Source organism: Calliopsis andreniformis, chromosome 1 (genome assembly GCF_051401765.1).
Source record: "Calliopsis andreniformis isolate RMS-2024a chromosome 1, iyCalAndr_principal, whole genome shotgun sequence".
Taxonomy (NCBI): Eukaryota; Metazoa; Arthropoda; class Insecta; order Hymenoptera; family Andrenidae; genus Calliopsis; species Calliopsis andreniformis.
In genome coordinates this window covers 983,531-1,008,033 of record NC_135062.1, presented here as the reverse complement: position 1 = coordinate 1,008,033, position 24,503 = coordinate 983,531, and the positions used below count along the sequence as shown (strand labels likewise).

The 24,503-nt window shown below is 35.2% G+C and overlaps 1 protein-coding gene across 3 annotated transcripts in view; it reads right to left on the bottom strand.

Annotated features, from left to right (window-relative positions):
* Fatp1 (Fatty acid transport protein 1) overlaps positions 1-24,503 on the bottom strand; it is a 182,092-nt gene that overhangs the window by 10,595 nt on the left and 146,994 nt on the right. For all 3 annotated transcript variants that reach the window (XR_013002229.1, XM_076381414.1, XM_076381296.1), the window contains exons 11-13: positions 23,275-23,415; positions 21,712-21,849; positions 6,405-6,562 (exon numbers count right to left, since the gene is read on the bottom strand). Coding sequence is in view for 2 of the 3 variants with exons in the window: in XM_076381414.1 (XP_076237529.1) it covers positions 6,405-6,562; positions 21,712-21,849; positions 23,275-23,415 (437 nt within the window). In the remaining variant the exon portion in view is untranslated. The remainder of the gene's footprint in view (positions 1-6,404; positions 6,563-21,711; positions 21,850-23,274; positions 23,416-24,503) is intronic.

Below are 24,503 nucleotides of genomic sequence, written 5' to 3'. Positions count from 1 at the left end.
GCTTTCCGATTGCCCGTATATTTTCAGTTTTCAACTTAGAAAAGTATTGTAATGAAAAAAAGTTTCGAAAATTTTTTTCTACAGAAAAACTCATTTTAAGACTTCCTGATTACGCTTTAACTAATAAAAAAAAGAGCTTTTTTTTAAAAACCGCATATGTTTATTAACCCAATTGCATTCAAACGACTGAATGAATTTCAATGAAACTTTATATCTAAATTTTATATTTACATCTCAGGATCTTATTAGATTTAGAGCAAAATTGATGCATGGATTATGATACTTACGTCTTATAATTATATTTATACTACACATATATTTTTTACTATTAGGTGGGAAGATAAAGATTTTCATTTGTAAAGTTAGAAGACGCTCCCGAAGAGTCTTTTCTCCATGGTAGCGATTGATGTAGAAAAGATAACGAAGGGTTTACGGATGCTGAGGCAAATACGCAAAGATTACATGTTGCACGAAAGCTGGAAATCGCTCTGAGGTTATAGCCAGCTATAACTTTGGCAGCGACCAGAGCATACGAGACAGGATCTATTGCAGACAGAATCACAACAGACATTGCGCCTTGTATAGAGGATCTTCTACCGCGAATAATATAAATGCATAATCACATAACCTAACTTTCGTTCAAACGATATATAAGCGTAGTTATATAACCCTTGCGTTATTGAAATAACTGTCACATATAATATAACCTCATATTCTCTTATGATTTTATTAATATTTAACCAGATTAGAATAGATATCAACATCGCATTAACGTTATGATTGGAGTAAGTCTTTTTTATTGAATAAATTATTGTTAGGAAAAATATAAGCTTTGCATTTCAACTCTTTAATAGCACGTCACACGAACAAGCAGTGCTGATGTTATTGGTTTATGTATACTATCCCGGTTGTACCACGCGTTCTGCTACAGTCTGCTTACAGATTTGTTTTAATTGTTACTAAAAAACACGGACTAACACGAAATATTTCACAAAATGTCACCGTTTAATTTCTAGATTCATCCCACAAAACTTCATACAACTCTCTGAGGATCACACCGAAAAGTCTCCTCCTAATTGCAAGCTGGAAAGTGAGAATATTTGGACAATCGAAAAAGTCGCACGTGGCTCGAGCTACTTGTTCGTCTTCTTTTTTCAGTAGTGTATATAATGAAGGGGAAAATTTTCATTAACGCACGTCGCCAATTCGGGTACCACAGATTCCTATTCCACACTTGCAGCCTTCCTAATTAGGCGTTGTCTGATTTACACAAATCCAACCAAATTTGTCATGTATTTTACTGTTTTATCGATAACCCAGCAAAAAAAGCAATACTGAGGCATCGGTTTACGCCCTAACACTTATCGTCGTTATACGAAAAGATTTTGAACTGGAAAAGGGTTCGCTTACAGAAAAAAGTTCCATAAAGCGCGGTATGGTCATGATTTCATTCAAAATGCTCTCTAAATTACATAAAAATGCTTAAATTCCGCGACTGTGAATGATCGATTTTTGCTCTACTTTGTAACGCTCGTATTACTAAATATCAATATAATCTCGTTAAATCATGACCAGGTTGCGCTGCAAGAAATTGTTTTGTTTGGAATGAAGCCTTTTCGAGCTCAAAATCTGCTCATATAATGACGAAAAGTATTAGGGCGGACAACCCTGATTTTCACTAATTTCGTCGGTAATGCCGCTGCCCTGACATGTGCAGATCTACCTCCTTAAGTAGTTAGCACAAATTTTTGCATTTTTAATGTTTCGGCAGAGATTCTACTGTTCGTTAATAAGCTGTGAATCTTGTAACTGGCATAAGCATGTGAGCATCTGTTGTGTGGGAGTCTAGAGGCGTCGAATGGAGAAAGATGCATACGTATAGGGTGTTTCTGAACAGTACGGGATAAATTTAAGAGATAATTCTAGAGACCACAATAAGCAGAGTTAAGACTTCGTTTATTAGCTATAAGCGTCTAAAGAGCTGGTGGAAAGTGCCAGAAATAAGACCCCCCGGAGGCCTGAAGCAGAAACTGCCCGAACAGTAGAATTGCACTGACGTAAGAGAACGGAAAGGAGACTCATCATCGAATAGCTGATCGGAAATTTTACAACACGTGTTAGAGTAGCAATAAAAAATACGTAAGTTTAATTTTATGTACACTTGGCGGCGCTGCCGAACCTGGGGGTTCACCCATCTTGTTTTAGTCTTTTCCGCGTGCTTGAGCTTCTTATGTTTTTCTTTACAAAGAATATGCGTTTTTATTGCCGGACCAAGATACGCGTGCAATAAAGTGATTTTGCTAGAAAACTGTGTAATCGAGCTGCTCCCAGTACCATCCTTACCCATATTATATAACAACACGCGACAAGGCTACAGGATGAAAAATTTAGTTCAATTTGAATATTATTGAATAACAATAGCCTTCTCTATTCCTAGCAATCCATAAGCCAAGTCAAAACACTTACTACGAGACAGAAAGGGTTAACATGTCCGCCTTCATATAAACGGTCTGTTCACTTCACATATCCACACATCACGGTTCTCTCATTCGCGGACATTGAAACACAATACGAGGGTACCATTGAATAACACTAAACCTACCTACTCTTTACAATCTAAAGGATAAATCAAAACACGCCCTATGAAATATTGGAGTAGAAAGGGTTAACGTGCCCACTCTCCGGTTAATCTTCTGATCCTAATCCACACAGGAAAAACTGCAGACACTACTAGAAGTATTGGCGTAGAATTTGAAGTAAAACAGCACACACAAGGGGAATATCGTGAGAAATGGACTAAATTTTTAGGAAAACTCACGATGTAACACGAATATTCGCACAAACGTTCGACTAACTGCAGCTTCTTGAAAAACTCGTCGAGGACCTTCTAGAACACTTTGTGCTGTTACATACCTAGGTGTTTCCTCAAAGGATTTTAGCTTTACTGAAGGCTTAGGCTCTCCGGAAAAAATTCTTTAATGTTGTTCATTCAAATTCCTGGCTTTAATGATTCCTGTAAACAAACTTAAACTAACTACATAAGTTAGATCGCGGTCAACGTTTACGTCTATTACACTAATCGCCAACAGTCTTTGCTTTCCTGTACGAGTATTACTAAAAATTGATAGAAGCAGAAGTATTTTCTTGGTGAGTAAATAAACGGAATTTCAAATCAATCAACCCGTGGATACATTCGAAAAAGTAAAGAGCTATATTCTATTTCATGCCGACACGATACTCATAGTTTTAAATAACCAATTGTGAATATTTACTTTTTATTCGCATACCATAATGTTTACAGTTGGTTTATGATATTAAATTGAATTTGCCATTCATCTTCAAACGAGTTGATTTCGATATTTTTTTTCAACCTTAATAAGCAACTGCCATACTATTATCCCCTGAGCCTGCTGGAGTGACCCTACAGATAACTCTTGGCTCAATTTGGATTTCTTACGTCATTTTGCGAATACAATTTCAAATTAAGTTAAATATTTTGCGGTGTTGGTCAAAGATATTCTTAGAGGACTGTCGCTGAAAGACTAGGCCGCAAAATTCTCAAAGCTTAGCAGTCATCAGGACACAAAATATGTTTGCTCGTTGTCTTAACTGTGTCATGACTGACAAGGAAGGGTTCTTAGGTGTCCGCCTCCGATTCTCATCAGGGGTGGTGCATCCCTCAGTAGCGGTCGGAGGTAATAAAACCAGTAATTTGATATCATGGAATAATTTATTAGTATAAAATCCAAGGTTTCTTAAAGATTTTAAAAATCTTCTTGCAGGTTTCAAGTCGTAAATGTGTATTTAAACGATTAGGGGTAGTTTACCCCGTGATAAGGGTGACTGACAACAGGGATATTATTCACCCACCCGGATATGCCACAAATTAAATATGTATCAGGTCTGATAACAACACTGTTCGACAAATTTTGACTTTTTTTCGATTTTATAAGCGTGAATAAACATTTCTTATAGATTTCGACGTGCTGATTACGAATCTGCAAACCGTTTTTCCCCAGAACGTACAGTTTTTAAAAAAATCAATTTTGAAAAAAATGACAAATTTTCAACTTTGGGATTTTTTTCTGCTTTTACCGTAGTAGTTATTTAGTTACTCTTTGCACGAAATGATTCTGTGGACTCTCCCGAATAAAATAATATAAATAGTTATTAGAGTATAAACATCGAAATAGGTTTGAATAACAATTAAAGTGAAAAGGACACCCAAAACGCACCCATTTTTGCTGATATTTTTCACTTTATTTCAAAAAGTAAGGGTCTAGAAGAAAATTTGACTATACCACGCGATAGAGCAAACCTTTCTACTAAGGAAGGCATCAGGCGAATGTCCAAAATTATTTTTGTTTTCAATATAGAAATAAAATAGTTTGACGAAACGCGCACCGGAGACAGTGGTACTCAATGACGTCAATGCGTATAGGGACCGCTGAACGGTAGGCGGTAGGCGAGGCGTCCTCCGCACGCGCCGCTGTCATTGAGTACCACTGTCGCCGCCGCGCGTTTCGCCACACTATTTTATTTCTATATTGAAAACAAAAATAATTTTGGACATTCGCCTGATGCCTTCCTTAGTAGAAAGGTTTGCTCTATCGCGTGGTATAGTCAAATTTTCTTCTAGACCCTTACTTTTTGAAATAAAGTGAAAAATATCAGCAAAAATGGGTGCGTTTTGGGTGTCCTTTTCACTTTAATTGTTATTTAAACCTATTTCGATGTTTATACTCTAATAACTATTTATATTATTTTATTCGGGAGAGTCCACAGAATCATTTCGTGCAAAGAGTAACTAAATAACTACTACGGTAAAAGCAGAAAAAAATCCCAAAGTTGAAAATTTGTCATTTTTTTCAAAATTGATTTTTTCAAAAACTGTACGTTCTGGGGAAAAACGGTTTGCAGATTCGTAATCAGCACGTCGAAATCTATAAGAAATGTTTATTCACGCTTACAAAATCAGAGCCGTGTTGAACAGTGTAATTTTGTAAGTAACTTAAGCTATTTCTCATATTTCATTTTATCAACTTTTAGGGGTAGTTTCACCCCTTAAAGATGAAAAATGGTCGATATAAAAAAATACGTGTCTCTTGTCTTTTTGTCCTCTATAACATATCTGAAAATCAAAAGAATCGGAGGCGAACATCTAAAAACCCTTCCTTGTGAGTCACGAACTACTTGTGCATTACGACAATCGCTTATGAAGATCCAAAAGGAATTTCGAAAGAGACTTGTTTCAAAATGAATGTCAAATTTATGTTAACCCATTCATGTTTTTTGACAAGTTTGACTTGTACACTGTGTATAATGCTTTCGGTGGCAATTACGCACCAGCACGTGAAGTGATTCTTCCGAGAATAACTGGTCATGCATGACTATATGATGGATCCACGTTTAGTTAACGGGATCATTGCGGTTGGCAATTTGGGATACTCTGTCGTTTTAGATTGACAACGAAGATCGTTACATTGCCAAAGACAATTGAAGGTGAAGGTTAGTGTCATAAAGCAATTGCGAACATTATTTTATGGAAACAGAAACTAAATATTTGCAGTTGGTTATTTAAAAATGTGAATATCGTGTTGTCATGAAATAGCACATGATACTTTAGTTTCTAAAATGTATCCACGTGTTGATTGATTCGAAATTCCGTTTATTTAAACATCAAGAAAATACCTCTACCTTTTCCTAGTCCTTTTTTCGCGATATTTCTGTTGTGTATGCGATTTACTTCCAAATTCTACGCCAAGACTTTTAGTAGTGTGTGCAGTTTTCTCGAATGTATATTGGGACCAGAAGACTAACCGGAGAGTGCCATCATTAACTCTTTCGACTTGTCCTTTGGATCGTAAAGAGTAGGCAGGTTTATTGTTATTCAACGATATTCTCGTATAGTGTTTCAATATTCGCGAATGAGAGAATCGTGATGTGTGGATGTGAGAAGTGAACAGACAGTTGACATGAAGGTAGTATATTAACCCTTTCTGTCTCATGGTAAGTGTCTTGAATTGGCCTATGGATTGGAACAAATAGAGAAGGTCATTGTTATTCAATGATATTCATCAATTTAACTGAATTTTGGTTCCTGTAGCCTTGTCGAATGTCATAAAAGTTCCGACCAGAGGTTCGACGGTGAGTGACCTCTCCTCTCTCTTATGTCAATGCAATATTGCTCTTCGGGGATCAGATTTATAGACACTTATAATTAGCAAACATTTCCCTCTGGAGTCCCCACTGATTTGTATTTAAGTAGTTCGATAAGTAATAAAGGATAGGAAGTAATAATCATGTGTCATAGTAGAAGTTATCAACGTTACCTGCTAATAGAGTAAGACTCATAAACATGAACATAACATTACTGTATAATAATATGCAAATATTTTATTTACCTCAACTCCATATACAATGCAGTCTCTGTAGTTAATAAGATTACTAATAATTGCTTCAACTTCAGATGTAGAAACATTTTCTCCTTTCCATCTAAAGGTGTCCCCTGTTCTATCCTTAAAATACAAGTAACCGAATTCATCTGCTACTAAAATGTCACCTATAAAAAAATCAATACCAGTTATTTATGAGTCTCTTTCTTCGTAAAAGTAAAAATTTTGTAAAGAACTAAGATATATATGTACATGCAGATTTGCTTGATCATGTTTTATTACCACTACTCTTTTCTAATACAAGGAAAATCCACAGATGCGACAAAAACGGGGAGAACAGATACACTATCAACTCTGATCAAGTCTTGACATTTTTAATGTAGTTCAAGTTAAATTTTGTCTTAGGCAGCCAGAAATGTATGTCTCTTTTTGTACCTACCTACCTTAAATATCAGTTTTAATTTCAGAAGTTCATAGGTTTGAAAGGTATAAGTCTTCAAAGATGCGTATTGTATGACTTATTTTAACGCCATATTTTGGCCTTGTTCAATAACTATGAGACTCAGTCGGTAAAAAGAACTCGTTTTGGCCGTTCATAATCTATATCCATAGGATAGATTAACATGGTAGTCAAATGACTTTCCAAGATTGACAGGTCAGTATCTGCTGTTACAATTTTCGTTACAGGGATAGTATTACCTATACGTGACTGTCCAATGATGGCAAGATGAAGTCGCTCTGTGATTCCACATTGGAAACGTGACGTAGAACATTTCCCCCTCTACTGCACACGCTAGTATACAAGCCACGTGTATGTGAGCTCGGTACTTTGGACAGCTGCGAAAAGCCGTGAAAGAAGGCAGATGTGACTCTTACTCTGTCACTCTTGACATGCTGAGATTCAACTGTTCAAGTTACCAGAAAACGGCACGAGCTACGTACAGTCTCTTTTCAATTGCTCAAATTTTTTTTTTTCGATTTGATAAAAGAGGACAGTGACACATCTAATTTTCAAGAAGTCCGAGACGTCATAAATTTTTGAAGCACCATTAAAATAAGTAAAGTATGCAGAATATATATTGTTTTATTTTTATGAAAAATTAAGAATATTTAGATCAAGTATCTGAAAAAAATATCTGTTTCACATTTATTGCGATAATAATATAGTTTCATAAACTACACATTAGATATTAAAAGCTAACAATAACTCCGTAAACTTTCATCCGATTTGCTAGAAAAATTTGATAATGGATGCTAATACTATTCTGTTTATTTGCACGTACAGAATTTCCGGTTAATTGATAAATATTTTTATTGTTGTATGAGGGCTCCAGTCTTACGGATCTTGAGGCGGCCGCCTTTAGGTAAATCCGTTACTGAAGCGATCCTCAAAAATTATGAGCTTTTAAGGGATGAGTTTAAAGAACAGACGATAACATTCTGAGAAATACCTCTATGTGTATTTCTGATAAACAATTAAAACAATACTGTACACATATGCTTACAACGGACGTCATCTAAGTGTAACACGCCCAGTTCAATGAAATTCATGGATAACATAATTCTTCGAAAAATATTTGACACCTATTTTTTTTTTATCAGCAATCGTTCATATTTACGCAGTGAATACCACCTTCAAAGTTTCAAGTCATATACATATATTTTCTTCTACATCTCATGAATTATTAGATGTAGGAAAAAGCTGTTGCAATAGAAATGGTGTGCTTTTTAATAAACAAGTATTGTGTCCCGCGAGGCGATTCGCAGGACGAAGTACGGGATTTGGTACTTGGGTTCGTGAACGCTTGAAAGATTAGAATCCACCGGGTGATTTCAGCAAATCTTCGTTTATTGAACAAAATGTCTGAACGGTTAGCGAGAGTACAAGTGGTCGCTTAGACATTTCGTCGTTCGTGGTTGTCTTCGAACTCCTTCATTCAACCTATATCGAATTCTGTCTCACATCGCTGTCGGGTCACAAATTGACATATACATATGTTAATCACACATTAACGGAAATGTCGATGTTGATTTTGCACAACGTGCTTGCATGTGCCTATTCAGAACGTTCTTAGATTGACGCAACTATGTTACGGATGGGCGTTGGGTAATTATATAAATTAGGGGAGCCACCTCCGATTTCGATGACCTTGGAATATGTTGTCAGGGTCATCATTCTGAACAACTTTTCCCTATACATATACCCGGCGATCTCTTTTAGTTTTCGAGATATTCGCAAAAATGTTTTCAATATTAAAAAGTGTGATCGGAGTTGGTCTGGGTTAGGTTCATTAGCGGGGAGGGGTTTGGGAAGGGGCGGCAGTCCCTCTCCAAAATAATAGACACGTTCCTACTTGTTTATTCTTTTATATCTTCAGTTATTTTATATGTACTTATCTGCCATTACTTGAAAAAGGCACCCAGTCGTTCATCAAAATCAAATGTTCTTTTAAATACAAATTCTGCCAAATAGTGGTTGCAATTATATTCTCTACGACCATACCTAGGAATATTGCCACGAATGTCTCTCCATGCTCTTTCAATATTCTGGGTATGGACACCTGTGATTGGATTAACGACATTTTTTGAATGATTCACTACAAAATGTTGATATACATTTTTATCAATTTTTTCATATGCTTTCCAACAATCACTATGGATTATTCTTCCAGGAGCAATCTTTTTTAAAGTAAGAGACAGTAATACTTCTACTCTACGGGACAGAATTGGTACTACAGATATCTTTTTTGTGTCACGGTGTATACCACCGAAAATCCATTGTCCCGTAATAAGTCGTCAACGATTATACTTTCGACGTCCAAATTTTGCTTCATCGATGTCTAGAATAATTAATGCACGATGTTACGTTACAACGATTTGTTCGAAGCTGATAATAATGAACCGTTTTTCCTCGAGATCTTTCGACATCATAAGAAATATCAACAATATAGGTTTCAGCGAGGAAGGTAAACAGAAGCTCTCGCTAACGAATCTAACCCAGACCTATTTCGATCACTCTTTTCAATATTGAAAACTTTCTTTGCGAATACTTGAAACTAAGAGATCCCCTTGCATATGTAGAGGGAAAATATACGGAAACGTGTCAGCTGCCGCCCCTCCCCAAAACTCTCCCCACTAATGAACCTAACCCATACCAACTCCGGTCACACTTTTTAATATTGAAAACATTTTTGCGAATATCTCGAAAACTAAAAGAGACTGCCGGGTATATGTATAGGGAAAAGTTGTTCAGAATGATGACCTTGACAACATACCCCAAGGTCATTGAAATCGGAGGTGGCTCACCTAATCTATATATTTACCGGGCATTGTCCAACACAACACAATTTATTGGTTAAACGGTTTTTCAAAACATTAATTTATTTAAACAGTATATTATATATTACTTATTTTCTCGTGGCTTTCGTATTTCAAAAAATACATTGTTACTAACATTATTTAATAAAATTATTACAAAAGTAATATTCTATGAAAAATGGTTTGAAACACAAGTGTTTTCTGTATCACGAATATTTTGCCGTAACTATATCTGTACACTGAGAACAGATCATTCTAAGTTATTGAAACAAAAGTGAACCGGATTTTCAAATTCATCTGTTCTATTATTGGTATAGCTACATTGAAACCAAGCATATTTGAATACGTTTTAAAATCTTGGAGAGGAGAGTTGGTTGTGTATTAATGACTGCAATTTTATTATGGAATTTCTAGTATATATAATGTAATATCTACATCCTTAAAAATTATTATATCAGAAATTCTACGGGCTAAGTTTTTCATTTTTTAAAATTTTTACAGTTTTTTTCTTCCAGTAAGGAGTTCTGTATGAGATTTTCATTACGTTCAGTCTTTGAATCCGAAAGGAGAGCAGTATTTACTGATGTATAAGGTAAATATACTTGTTTCATCCACATTTTTACATGCTCTTTCCAATAACTCGCAGGCCATATCGAATTTCACGAGACGATAACATAGATCACGTGTTTTACTTGAAATGCAAATATTATGTGAATAAGATCGGCCTAGGTAATAATAAAACTGAATCATTTTCTATGGGAACGATCAGATGCGACCAATGGTTCTGCTTGCAAGTTTGTTTCTCCCGATGAGTAGAATACGATCTCACCATAAAAAATTTGACCTTCAAAAACCCGATAAAGGACAATTTTGCAGCAACGTTTTTTGACAGATTTTCACTGATCCAAAGATGTAGAATTCTCCGATGATATTCAAGACACAACATTTTTATACACCCTTATACCTATGCGTTAGTTATGTATTTATAAACGAAAATTTTGAATTACAATATTACAAAGAAATTACAATATTTGTAAAACACTCCGTTTACGGAGCGCGTCATTTTGACGTATGTTATATTTTATGAAATAAATTACGTAAACCGTTTACATTCTGTTCTAAGTCTTATACTGACTTTTATCTATTTAACGAGACATATATATATATATATCCAAATTCATTTTTTCCATAACCTTCTAATTTTGAAATTCTCTGTATAGTATACCTATCTTTACGGATTTGTGTCGCAATAGTAAAATAAGCATTGATGTTAGTAGATTGTCTTCACTCACTAAAACATTACTGCAGTAAAATATCTAAATGTAATAAAAGAGTTAATTCTTCAAGAAAATATCCGTCAAAAGTACAATAAACAATGTGGCGAGCAACGATACAGTAATGTTACGGACAAGAGCCGCGACCAGACCCGAGCGCTGGTAGTCGATTCGGCTTCCTTTGCTCTCGGCCGTCGAGGTAATTGGTACACGACCGGAGAAGCAAAAAAAGGGGTCTCGCTCGACCGTCGATGCTCGAAATCAATGACGTCATAAAAGACAAGGTTAGCATTAGGGATTTAAATACGAAAAATTGAAGTTCCTTATTTGCAAACAGATTTTCACGCAAGTAACATCAATCGATTTCTTGTGCTCTCCCGATAAAAATGATATCAAATACGACATGATTCCAATTATTTATAATAAAGATATTTAAATAATAAAGGTTGGAACCCTGCGACGGTTACGGAGAATCGTCAAAGTTACTTTTCCATCAGTTCTTCAGGAGCTTTCGGAACGTCTACATCGGTGCAGTGTACCAGTGTTGTGTATTATCGTATCATCGTGTCATTGTGTGTTTGTGTACATTTGTGACTACATCTGTTACAATGGCACAAGTTCAAAATACCAAAATTAAGGTTTTCCTGTCTTTCGAAGATAAATTAAAAATATTGAAACAATTGGAACACGGTGTTTCATGTAGTGCACTGGCTGAACACTATAATGTTGCCGTCGCTACTATTCGCCGTATTCGTCGAGATACTAAAGATTTATTAGCTCTGCAAGAAAAGGGCACCCAGACCTTAAAAAAAATTAATACAAAGACCAACGTATGACAGCATCGAATCACGCTTCTTCCAGTGGTTTGTACATCGGAGGACAATGGGTAATCCATTGATGGATCTTTTGCTGCAGGAAAAGACTAGAGAAATAGCGGATGAATTCGGTGCTCCCGCGTCATTTGTAGCGAGTTTGAGATGGGTGCGAAACTTTAAACAGCGCCATAACATTCGCGCACTTTGTGCGCATGGTGAAAAGGCCAGTGCTGACGAAGAGGGTGCCTTTTGTGAGGGAGATTTTGTGAAGCGGGTAAAGGACGAAGAATTTCGCCTGAACTGTGTATACAACATGGATGAAAGTGGCTTAATGTGGAAGGCTATTCCTTCAAAAACCTTGGTTCATGAAGGAGAAACAAACCTTGGTGGGATGAAAACTAAAAAGGACCGTCTCACAGTAAGTTTCTGTTGCAATGCGAGCGGAAGTCATAAGTTGGATATTCTATTTATCCACAAGTATAAAAAACCACGTGCATTAAAAAACTGCACAAACTTGCCTGTAATTTATAAGGATCAGAAACAAGTATGAGATTGGTTTGAAAACCATTTTAAACCATCAGTAAAAGAATTCCAGATAGAAAATGGTTTCCAGGATAAAGTAATATTACTTGTCGACAATTTCCAGGGGCACAAGATTGAAGAACAATGTAATGATGACTTCTTTGACCTCTATTTTTCAACCATTGGATCAAGGCATTATTGCAAAATTTAAGAACAAGTATCGTCATCAAATGTTGCGCCACGTCCTGCAATATTCGGAGGGCGTTTCTGAATTTTATTCTAAATTTAATATAAAATTATGCATCGATTTAGTATACGCATAATGGACCTCCATCACTTCATCAGACATAAGGAATTGCTGGAATAAAATGTTTCCCAATGAGAAGACACAGGATAGCGAAGATTTAAATAACACTATTGAATCAGAGATAACTGAAATTATAAATAGTATTACGGGCGAAATGTGTAATGTCAATGAGGTGTCTGAAATGTTACGTGATTTAAACAGCATTGAAGAAGAACTATGCAATACCGGCATACAAGAGACAGAAGACACGGACGAATAGGAATCGGAACCGGAACCGGAACTAGAAGAAAGAAGACCAATAATAGTGCAAGAACAATCAGAACAAGCAGGCACCCCCATGGAAACCCAGAACAAGCAGGCACCCCCATGGAAGCCCAGAAAAAGGAGCAAACAGAAGCCGATATAGAGGATCAGACAGGAAAAGTCGTTACGAAGGAGAAAAGGCAGCATTTACTAAACATAATGCAAAATATAGTACATTTATCTGCAGAAGCAATGAGCCATTACAAAAAATAGGGGAAGGAATGATAAAAATGCTTGAGGAAATCCAAGATGTTAGGGAAGATGACATACACTATAACAAAATAGAAGAAGGTACAGTAAACATTTAAAAAATGTGCAATAAGCTCTTGTAATTTTCATAATATTAATTAATGTGATCTTTTTTACAGAATGCTCGAAGTTGTTTGCTTGCTCAAACTGCAAAAAGCAATAATGTTTTCAATAAAACTTCAAGGTAAGATACACGTTCTAAAAATGTTCAGCAACTTTTTATAATTTTTACACTTAATTTACGTAAATTTTATTACAGAATGCCAGTCCATCCACTATTGTCCAGGATATAAGCCAGATCTAGCACAGACCTAACCCCGATCTAACCTCTTAGTGATTAAACGAAGGTAAAAAACACTTGTTGAAAATGTCCAACAATCTTTTATAATTTTCAGACTGATAATTAATATGTATGTACCACTTTTTACAGAATGGTCCACGTCTTCACCACTGCGTACGAATATTTAAGTCAGGGGTGGGCAAAATTGCCTTTGAGGTATTAGCATTGTGTATTTAAAATTGCTCCTCAGTAGGCAATCTTGTTTAACTCTGAGTTCAATCTCCCTTCAAAAAAACAGCTCTGTTAGCAGAACACTTTATATCTCATGATTTCTTAACAAAAATAAGTTGCACTTTTTGATGCTGTTCATTATATATTATGTCTTACTTGCAATAGTAAGAACTAATTAATGTTATTTTTTTACAGCATAAGCTATTACTAATGGACAATCCTCGATTTCTTTTTTTTTGCGACGAAGCTAAAAATGACAGTAAATGAAGATTTGGCTAACAGAATTTATGTATATTATATTTAATCGATGTCAAAAAGAAAATATTGAAAATAAAAAAATAAAAATTTCTAAACATTTAAAACGAAACTTATATACCGTTTGTGTTACACTTTCTTTTTCATAATAGTTTCAGTCATTAAATAATTAAACACAAAAATATGAGGGAACAATAGGGAGTTAGTGAATTGGAGAACTGTTCGTAACATTACTGTATAACGCGATGAGCATGACCTTTCTTTCTACAAACCAAGTTTTATGTATCCTTGTTAAAAATAATCGGCATCATGTCGTGTTTCATATCATTTTCATCGGGAGAGCACAAGGATTCGATTGGTGTTACTTGTGTGAAAATCCGTTTACAAATAAGAAACTTATCTTATCATAACATAGTGTCCGAATTGCTTCCGTTTTGCAGTAGTAATGTTTCAGAAGTAATACATTTTATTGTATCTTTCAGAGTTCAATTTTTATAATACTTTAAAGATAAAAAATTTGTGGAGAAGAACGTAGGTAACACACACAGATGTAGTGTAAACCAAAAGATTGCCAGTAGCCAGCTACTCCAGATTAACACCATGATCGACAGAGCAGGGACTGTTTACAACAGAAGTCCTACTGCAGGACTTGAGTTTATGAGGATCTCAACACGTGTTCAACGTTTTCAGACACAAACATAACCTTCTCAAGCTACCGAATTCTCTAGGCCAACGGTCTCTTTCAATGTGTTTGTCTCATCGATATATACGAGCTACTCTTTGTTTCAGAATATCGTGCTAACTTTAAAGTATTATTCCTGCAACACAAAAGCTGGTCGAACACTATGTTACAGGACCTTTTGTAATCCAATTGAAATATTATACCGCCTTTAAAATATTGAAACGTGTACACGTTACTCCCTATATATGTATATACAAAATAATTATATTTCGCATGCAAATACGCATAGTCAAGGTGAAATAAATTTTGAAATATACAGGGTGTTGAAAAAAAAAAACCATTCAATATTTATATGGTATATAGGGTACATTGTACTGAGTAAAAAAGCTTTAGTAAACATAGGTCGAAAGGTCAACCGTTTCTGAGATATAAACATTTTTGTTTCTTATTATCATAATTGACTTACAACTGAATTTTCGATGTTTACAGAAGATTTTCCACGTGTCCACCTTCCATTTCTACTCACGCTTGGCATCTTCGTTTTACAGAGTCGCGAACTCTCTCGAAAATTCCACATTTCTGTCGAATTGTTTGACAAGCATGGTGGATTCGGTTACATAATTCTTCTAAATCATTTATCGGCGAGGAATACACTAGGCTTTCTAATATCCCCATAAAAAGAAGACCAAAGGGTTTAAATCGGGGGATCGAGGAGGCCGTGTAACTGGTCCACCACGTCCAATCCACCTTTGACCGAACACCATGTTTAAGTGGTCTCTCACATTACGCACAAAATGAGGTGGTGCATGTACCACATCGATAATATTTCTGCCAAAGGCATATCATCCAAGTACTGAGGTAATGTATTCACCAAGAAGTTGAAATAAGCAGCACCTGAAAGCCGATTTAGGAGTATTACAGGGCCAATAAGGCAATCTCCTACAATGCCCATCCAAATATTTAACGAGAAACGGTGTTGGTGATTTGTTTGAATAAATGCATGAATTCTGTCCATACGTGATTATTATGGAAATTTGTAATTCCATTTTAAACACTATTGTAACAACCAGTCGCGACCTCATTTGTGAGGAAGTCCGGTGTCGCAAGACATTTCCCCTTAATAATTAATAAATAATAAGCGATAATCAAAATTCGAACAGTGGCAGTGGAAGAAAAACCCTAACCTCGAATCCTCAATCGAATCCTCAAACGAATCCTCAATCGAATCCTCAAACGAATCCTCAATCGAATCCTCGCGCCAGTGACACGCGGCGCGCGTGCGCACAGGATCGGTACGTCATCAGGGCGACATCCTATGGCATGCGATGGAACACACGCTGACGACAGGATGACGACCGAATGATGACAGTACAAGCCAATCAACAAACAACGCTCTCTGTACGCCGGCGCAAACACCACCAGACGCATGCGCTGAAAACCCGGAACCAATAGAGGACGCATATCCTGCGACGACTCCTACACGCGCAAGCGCAACACGACGCTACCCCTACACCGAGGTCAGTCATTGGGCCCAAAAGAGGGAGGCAATTTCCCTGTATAAGTAGGGCAGCGCCAGCCCCAGCGAGAGTCTTCTTCGAAATTACTAAGTGCTAAAATTTAATCAGTGTTAAAATAATAAGTGTTAAAAATCCTAGTCCTCCCCAGAACTCCGAACCTCACTAAAGCAGCTTCAACTAGCTCCTTAGTCTTTCCTTGACGCATTCTATCACTGCCATCTGCTCAAATTAAGATTAATTAGTATTTTATTTCTATTAAAATCTAGTGATAAGCATTCATTGCATAGTGATAAGAATCTACCACGCAGAGGACTAAAGGTAGTACCATTATAAGAATAAATTTAAGAAACCTATTATTGTAGAACATTTAGTTAATAAATAGTTTCTTGTTATATTTCAAAAGAGAAATCATAGTCTATGGAACTCATTTCTTAACCGCACGCCACACGAATCCTACCCCCTTGTTCGCGGGTAAGCCGCTCTATCCGTGAACGTTTTATGTGCGACACACGATCCGTTACACTATAGTAAACATCGCATGCGGTAGAAGCAAATAAGTCAATCATGATACTAACAAACAAAAATGTTTATATCTCAGAAACGGTTGACCTTTCGACCTATATTTATTAAAGCTTTTGTACTCAGTACAGTGTACCCTATATACCATATAAATATTGAATGGGTTTTTCTTAACACCCTGTATATTTCTTTATGAATACTTCCTTATTTACTATGGGTGCTATGTATATCTATACAGTATGCTTTGTTGTACGTATACAAATATACAGGGTGTTCCAGAATTAATGGTACAAGCGGAAAGGGGATAAGCCTACATTAAAAACTAAGTTGAATTAAGTTGAAAATACCGAACTGAAGTTTTGGGCGTTCGAGAGTTAAACGGTGAAAGGGTAATGCTTCTAGCGTACCGTAGAAACAATGGTCAGACCGAAAGTGTTCCCCTTATATATATATTTTTTCATGTAGAATAAGCTCTTTTCCACCTGTACCATCAATTTTAAGACACTATATAGGAATACAAAAATGACATTTGTCAATGCATACAGGTGTAACACTTCTCATAAAGACGAGGAACGCGGTTCATACCGAAATCAAACATTTTACGTATGGAATGAATGCGGTTTCATTGCATGATCACATTTATTGTAAAATGTTGCTTGAGAATCCTATTTGATTTATGTTTTAAAAAATGTCTCTTACTTTGGAAAGACGTAATGCAAACCATGCATATTTCAATATGAATATACAATCGAGACAGATTATAATAATGTACCAGAGAATATGTGTATGTGTATTTTTGCTTTTTTCTCGAGGTAAATGCAATTTTGTATAGTTTTGATAGACTTTTTTATTCACTGGTAAAAGTACATATGGCACGCTTGAATTATTGATATGCATTTCGTTGGAATTATTTTGCCACATTAGCTATACCCATTATATTTTTTAGCTAGTCGAAGATATAAATTATTTTTAATAAAAATTAATTTTCTTTTGGGCACATCGTCACTTTCACTGCTTCGAGGATTCTTACTATTCTATTATAACTTTCATATTCTTTGTCAGCGAGTTTCGCAAGTTTTCGTTTGTGTTTGATTAATATATTTCATTTGGTGACCAGAACCAGATGAATAGCTGCTTTTTCGTGTTTCGTCAGTTTGTAGCAAATATTTTTTATTATTTAAAATTTGTGGCCGAATATAAAAATGTAGTCGCAATATTCTCTAACAAGGAAGGGTTTACAGGTGTCCGCTTCCGATTCTTTTGATTTTCAGATATGTTATAAAGGACCAAAAAATAAAACACGCATATATTTTTATATCAGGCCGTTTTCATATTTAGGGGGTGAAACTACCCCTCAAAGTTGATAAAATGAAATACGAGAAATAGCTTATGTAAGTTACAAAATTATTAACAGACCTGATATGTATTTAATTTGTGACATATCCGGGTGGGTGAATAATATCCCTGTTGTCAGTCACCCTTATCACGGGGTAAACTACCCCTAATCTGTATATGTACATCTTGCAAATAATTCAGAATAAAACAAATAACAGAATACTTATTGGTGTTTACTGTTTACAGTTTTGTAATTTTATTTTATTTTCTCAATAAGCAAAACTGTATCTAACATTCGTTATCATTTGGAATTCAATTTTCAAGAAATAATCTTTACTTGAATTTGATCGGCTCCTAGTAAGACAAATGTAGTTCACTAATCAGGGGTGGTGCACCCCTCAGTAGGAATCGGAGGTAATATAACCAGTAATTTGATATCATTGAATAATTTATTAGTATAAAATCCAAGGTTTCTTAAAGATTTTAAGAATCTTCTTGCAGGTTTCAAGTCCTAAATGTGTATTTAAACGATTACGGGTAGTTTACCCCGTGATAAGGGTGACTGACAACAGGGATATTATTCATCCACCCGGATATGTCATAAATTAAATATATATCAGGTCTGATAATAATTTTGTAACTTACATAAGCTATTTCTCGTATTTCATTTTATCAACTTTGAGGGGTAGTTTCACCCCCTAAGTACGAAAACGGGTCGATATAAAAAAATACGTGTCTCTTATTTTTTGGTCCTCTATAACATACCTGAAAATCAAAAGAATCGGAGGCGGACACCTAAAAACCCTTCCTTCTAAGTCTAAAAAATTAACCCGGGAAGTATAAAACATACAGGACGTTTCTAAACAGTACAGCATAAGTTTAAGGGGTGATTTTAGGTACCAAAATATGTGTCTAAGCATCTATCGCAAATACAGTGTTACAACACTGACGCAAGGGATAGGAGAAGTCCAACCGTCGAAGGGGCAGCCGATCTCTCTCCTCCCTTGCGTCAGGACTGCCCTGGTGTTTCGGAAACCACTGCCCGAAGCTTTCGCGTGGGCTCCTTTCTGGTGGTTTCCACCAGATTACTAGACGTTTATAATAAAAAAAGAGAGCTTCAGATGCGATAACATTATTCTTCATTTTCGTCTGATCTTGGCGTGTAGAATCATCCCTTAAAGCAGAACTGTCCAAATCCGAGTTCGTGAGCCGTACGGACTCTCCCGTTCCCGCTTTCGTTGTCAAGGAAACCACGCGATGCTATGAAGGCCGACATGATATATTAATGCCCCTGTTCCTAGGGAAGCACCAACACTATTGTTGAAGTAATACTGTACAAGTGTATAAGGTATGTTTTGGAATGAAGTTATTTCGTTGAAATTGGAAGACAAATTTCATAAAGGGAAGATGCAATTGGTATCCATGCCTTAATTCACCATCAGTTAACGGCATTGATTTCCGCATATATGCTCAAATATGTCTGGTATGCTGCTGAATTGCCCAGTGAAAGAGAATTATTTGAGAATGTTATTGAAATGTGCTTCCCAATAGATAAATCGTTCATTAAAATCGTTCATGTGCGAGACTAACCTCTCCCACTCCCTCTCCCTCTCCCTCTCAGGGCGTCCTAGACCACGCGCCCACGCCTATTAAAATGGACGGAAGTGATATTTATTGAAGACCAAAAAAATTTCAATAACTAATTCGAGTACGCTCTAGCGAATGGTGGTAGTTGCAATTACCGGTACTAACCGGAAATAGGATTTTCAGACCGGAAAACGATTTCTTTAAATGGGACCTGGTATTTTTGATTACATATTCAGATTGTACACAAACGAATATAAAAGTTTTGTCTCAGACGTTTTTCTCGAAAATGCCTCCAGTGCACAGAAAATAAACTACAATGTATGAATTCACATTTTTTAAATTAAAGATGTAATGTTTAATAATGATCTAAATCCAAAACAGAATAAACCTCTGTATTACGCAGAATGGTGATCCATTTGAACACCAACGTTAAAGACTTTTCCATTTACACTCGTTTTTTCAAGTTACGTGAACCAATATTGGATACCTAATTATTTCTTGTTTATTTCCACAATTAATCCTTGTCACTCTTTTGTTCATTTTCATAGTTTATTTCTGTTAAATTGTTTATTAATTTATTTAAGAGAAGATATTGTCCTTTACTGTTTGTCCTGTAACTTGCGCAAATTCATTATTAAGTATTACATCTTTAATTTTTTTATATTCTTTTGCGTACAATCTGAATATGTAATAAAAAATACCAGGTCCCATTTAAAGGGACAGCCTAGAAGGACGAACTTCTCTGAAAAAATTCTACCCTAGCATAAACCATTTCGATGGTCAATGACCAGGATCGGTACAGTGACCCAGTAACACAGGTTTGCAAACTACAGGTCAATTGTATTTAATTCATTAATGATTATTATGTTTTAAATCGAACGTAGACTACTTTCAACGTTTTTATCTTCAACGTTAATTCTCCAATTCTCCGTTCATTTCTTTGTTATATTGTTTTTTGAAAAAAATTTGAAAAAAATTGTGTATCCGTGTTTTTACGTTGCACGTAGTTTTCCTCAATTTTAATTAATTATTCATTTCAAGTGATAAACAAAAAAAAGGACTCGGTATTATTTATCTCGCTTTCAATTTTCATACTAATGCTATTTCCTTCGATGCATGCCGACTTTCTTGTTCAGAGTACAACTGTAGCGCGTAGCATGTACCCAACGCTACCGCGGCCGTTCGGGCGACAAACTCGCGCTTTCATTAGCCGGTGTTTTTGGTTGATAAGTCGTTAACGAAACCTCATCTAACATCTTCACTAAGGAAAAAGTTGTTTCAAATCACTCCCCGAATCGCCCCTTTCAAGAAAGTACAACATTTTTGTTACACCCTGTATATACGCGTCTTTGTAAAGGTGTAGTGTACGTACAAAAAAATATGCATGTATAACTTTTGTATATGTGTACATGGTATTATGAAGATGGACTGTGCCGCATTGCTGTTTTCGGTAATTATACTCATAATTTGGTAATTAGGTAGGTACATATTCCGAATGCGCGTCCCTTCACTTATTTTGATAATTTTTCAATATGTATAATAGAAATTTACATGTTGAACAACTTTTTCTCATTTTCCTGAGAACCAATACTATAATTTTTTCTACGCGACTTCTATCTTTGAAACCTCGACGCGTCAGCAGGGGATCCAATGAACTTCCCTAACATCCAGAAAAATCTTGCCCAGACCTAGCCGAAGCCTCTATTCTAAGTTATGAAGAATAAACACATGAATTTCTTTACCAACTGAGTTTCATAGATACCAAACGGAGTCAGTAAAAAGTACAAAACTTTTGATATTATGAATTCCTAAAGTTATAACTGATATTTTTGATTTTTACTTATGAAATACTATCAACAGGTACAAAAAAGGCATACATTTTGGTTTTATGTACACATGTTGGATTCGGAGTACAATCGTTCATCGTAATACATGAATTGTCTACTTCATCCACTTTTGCTTTACTCATTCACTTTTCTTGCAGATTTTCTGAGAGATTATAAAATAGAGTTGTTATCTTGTTCGAAAGAATTTTATAACAAATTCGAATAGGAAATTCAAGAAGGTAAAATATATGTATACTTAATACTTAATACTTAATTGTTGTATAAAACTCTTATACCAGATATAAATGCTGAATCGCCTTTCTTGAACACATCACGAACTATTTTTTTTTCTGATGCCTTTTGATCTACATATCCTAGAAACGCTCTGGATGGATTACTGGGTATAATTTTTCCAACGAATACACCTGGTTCATCTGGAAATAATCCGAGAAATAAAATTAAAGTATTTGTTTTGTACGGTATGTGAATTAATCAAATATTTTGACTAAATTACATTTAGATTGTTAGGCTACATATGGTAGAAATTCTAAGGGTTAATTCTAAACGCGTAAACAAGAATAACTGAGTTGCATTTAAGTCCTTATTTCATTTTAATTAAAAACGTGTAAGAAAATTGAGGACGAAAAAGAATAGACGAAATTATAAATAAATGAAGGACAAAACTTTATAACTTGGTAACCAAAACTAAACTTGAACTCAACAATAGATGTTAACAAAATTTGGCATAACTGAGCTATATTTTAAATTAATAAGGGAATTAATACACATGTATCCGTGATTTTACTAGAAGTCAACTCTCTGTGGTCGTTTCTATAGGAATGCTTTCATTTATGTTCGTTTCGGTCTTTCTTGTTTGCTTGATTCCACTCGTTTTCGGGTATCAACAAATCGTTTTTATCACAATTTAGTTTGGATAACATCGCTGAAGTCGTCGACGTTGTCAAGCGTTTAGGTCTGGGTTAGGTGGAAAGGCGAGCGCGAGCGACCGAAAATGCCCGAAATCGCTCGCGAGTGGTTTCAAGGCCGACTTCAGCAGTAGAGAGGGGAACCGTTGAAACTATTCTAAGGTCATTCCTCAAGAAGTTGGAGAGGCGCTCGGGCTAGGCTTCTCGCAAGCGATTTTGGACTTTGCCAGGCACCCGCGGGTATTTTTTCTGAGCATCACTGGTTTAAAGGAAGCAGTAGTTGACATATAATCCGAGAGGCTGCCACAAAATTTGGACGTTATAAACATCCGTTTAATTTTGTGTGAAAATGAAAATTTAGTTGGTACTAAATACAAAATCGCAGATCTGTCCAAGTATTTCTTGCCGCGACTATTTTTAACTAAATTAATTACAGGACTAAAATTACTACTTTTTTATATAAGGAAAAATCTTTTTTAAATTTAAAGAGAACGTAGATAAATTTAAACAATTGAAGAATTTATTGATGTGCCTAATAAGACCCGGCAGATCACTTAGAAGAAGGGGTTTTCCGATATTAAATTTACATCATCGAACATCTTTTTTCCTGAACATCATTTTAGTTTATTTTTTCTTTAACGTTTTTTTTTTAAACATTCAAGATTAACAAAATCTAATGTAGTGAGGAGGAATAATGTCTAAAATCGACATACGCTTCTTCATCTATAAAAACGCTACTAAAGTAGCTACTATCAATTTCAATCTGCCACAGACTCTAAGCGGCAGGTTTCGATCAGGCACATTAAGATATTTTTTCGAGAGAATAATAGACTTTAAAATTAAAGAAAAAAGAAAATGTGATGTTCGATAACGTAAATTAACGTAAATTTATGTTATTTATTTAAGTACATTTACCTATAGAAGTGTACTTACTTGGTTCACATACTTGACATAAACCTTTTGCATTCCTTATAGGTTCTCCATCAGCGTTTGCTTTCAAAATAGATATAGGATAAATTGATGGAATAATTCGGGACACAAATCCGATAGCGCCAACTTTATTATCTATATTTACTGAAAAAATATGTAATTATTAATGTAATACAATAATAATAAGAGATACTTGCTTGACATACAAGTAGAGCATAATATCTTATAGTAATACATTTTTTGGTATCATTTGTAAAAACTGATTGACTAAGTTAATTATGATAAAGCTATAGAACTTACAGAAATATAAGTTATTTAATATTATAAAATGATCAATATAAAAGCATTTCGTTAGTACTATGAAACATTATAAAATAACAACATAAATTATAACACTGCTAAATTGCAACACGAATCGTACATCTGTGTTCACTCTGTTACCACTTTTAAATGTTTATATAACTGACAAGGAAACCTTCCGAATTCGAAGATTCCGATTTTAATACAACTTGGTATGAGTGTAGAGTAAGTTAGGGTATGCAAAAGAACATTTTTGTTTGTGCCGGAGAAACAGTCTAAAGAGGTGAAATTTACAAGGAGTGTCAATTACAAACACCACATTACAAGTTTGATGAAATTTCAAATACATGTAAAGCACATAAAGTTATTTGACATAATTATTTATGTGTAAGCAGAAATTGATATCTATAACGTGAAACCCCCCTTAAAAGTGTTGGTATAGAGAACCTCCTCAATTGAATAATTCAAGAACTAACAGACGTAATTAAAAGTGGTAAAGATAAAAATTACTTAATTATATATAAAAAAACAATGACGCAACTGAGATTCTAGTGAAGTTATAAGGAGCGCTACGGTCGACAAAGAACCGCATTTTTTTATAAGTATTTTTATTTGTAATGACGAACCTCAGATGCAGATCGATTCAAGTATGAATTTTCATTATCAGACACTATAATTCAGATAAAACACTGGCGAACGTAGTGATGAACAAATTTGATGTGATAACGCTAGAAACTTTGTTAATGTCGTGAGTGTTATTTTTATATCGTATTATTTTTATATCAGCAGAAAAAATGTATGTTGTAATTCCTTGCAGTGCATCGTTAAATCTGACCATGTTTACGTTTCCGAGTGATCTACATATATAAACCACTGCTTCCGAGAATAAAAATCCAAAACTATCGATTTATCTAAGGTCGCCTGTCGCAAAA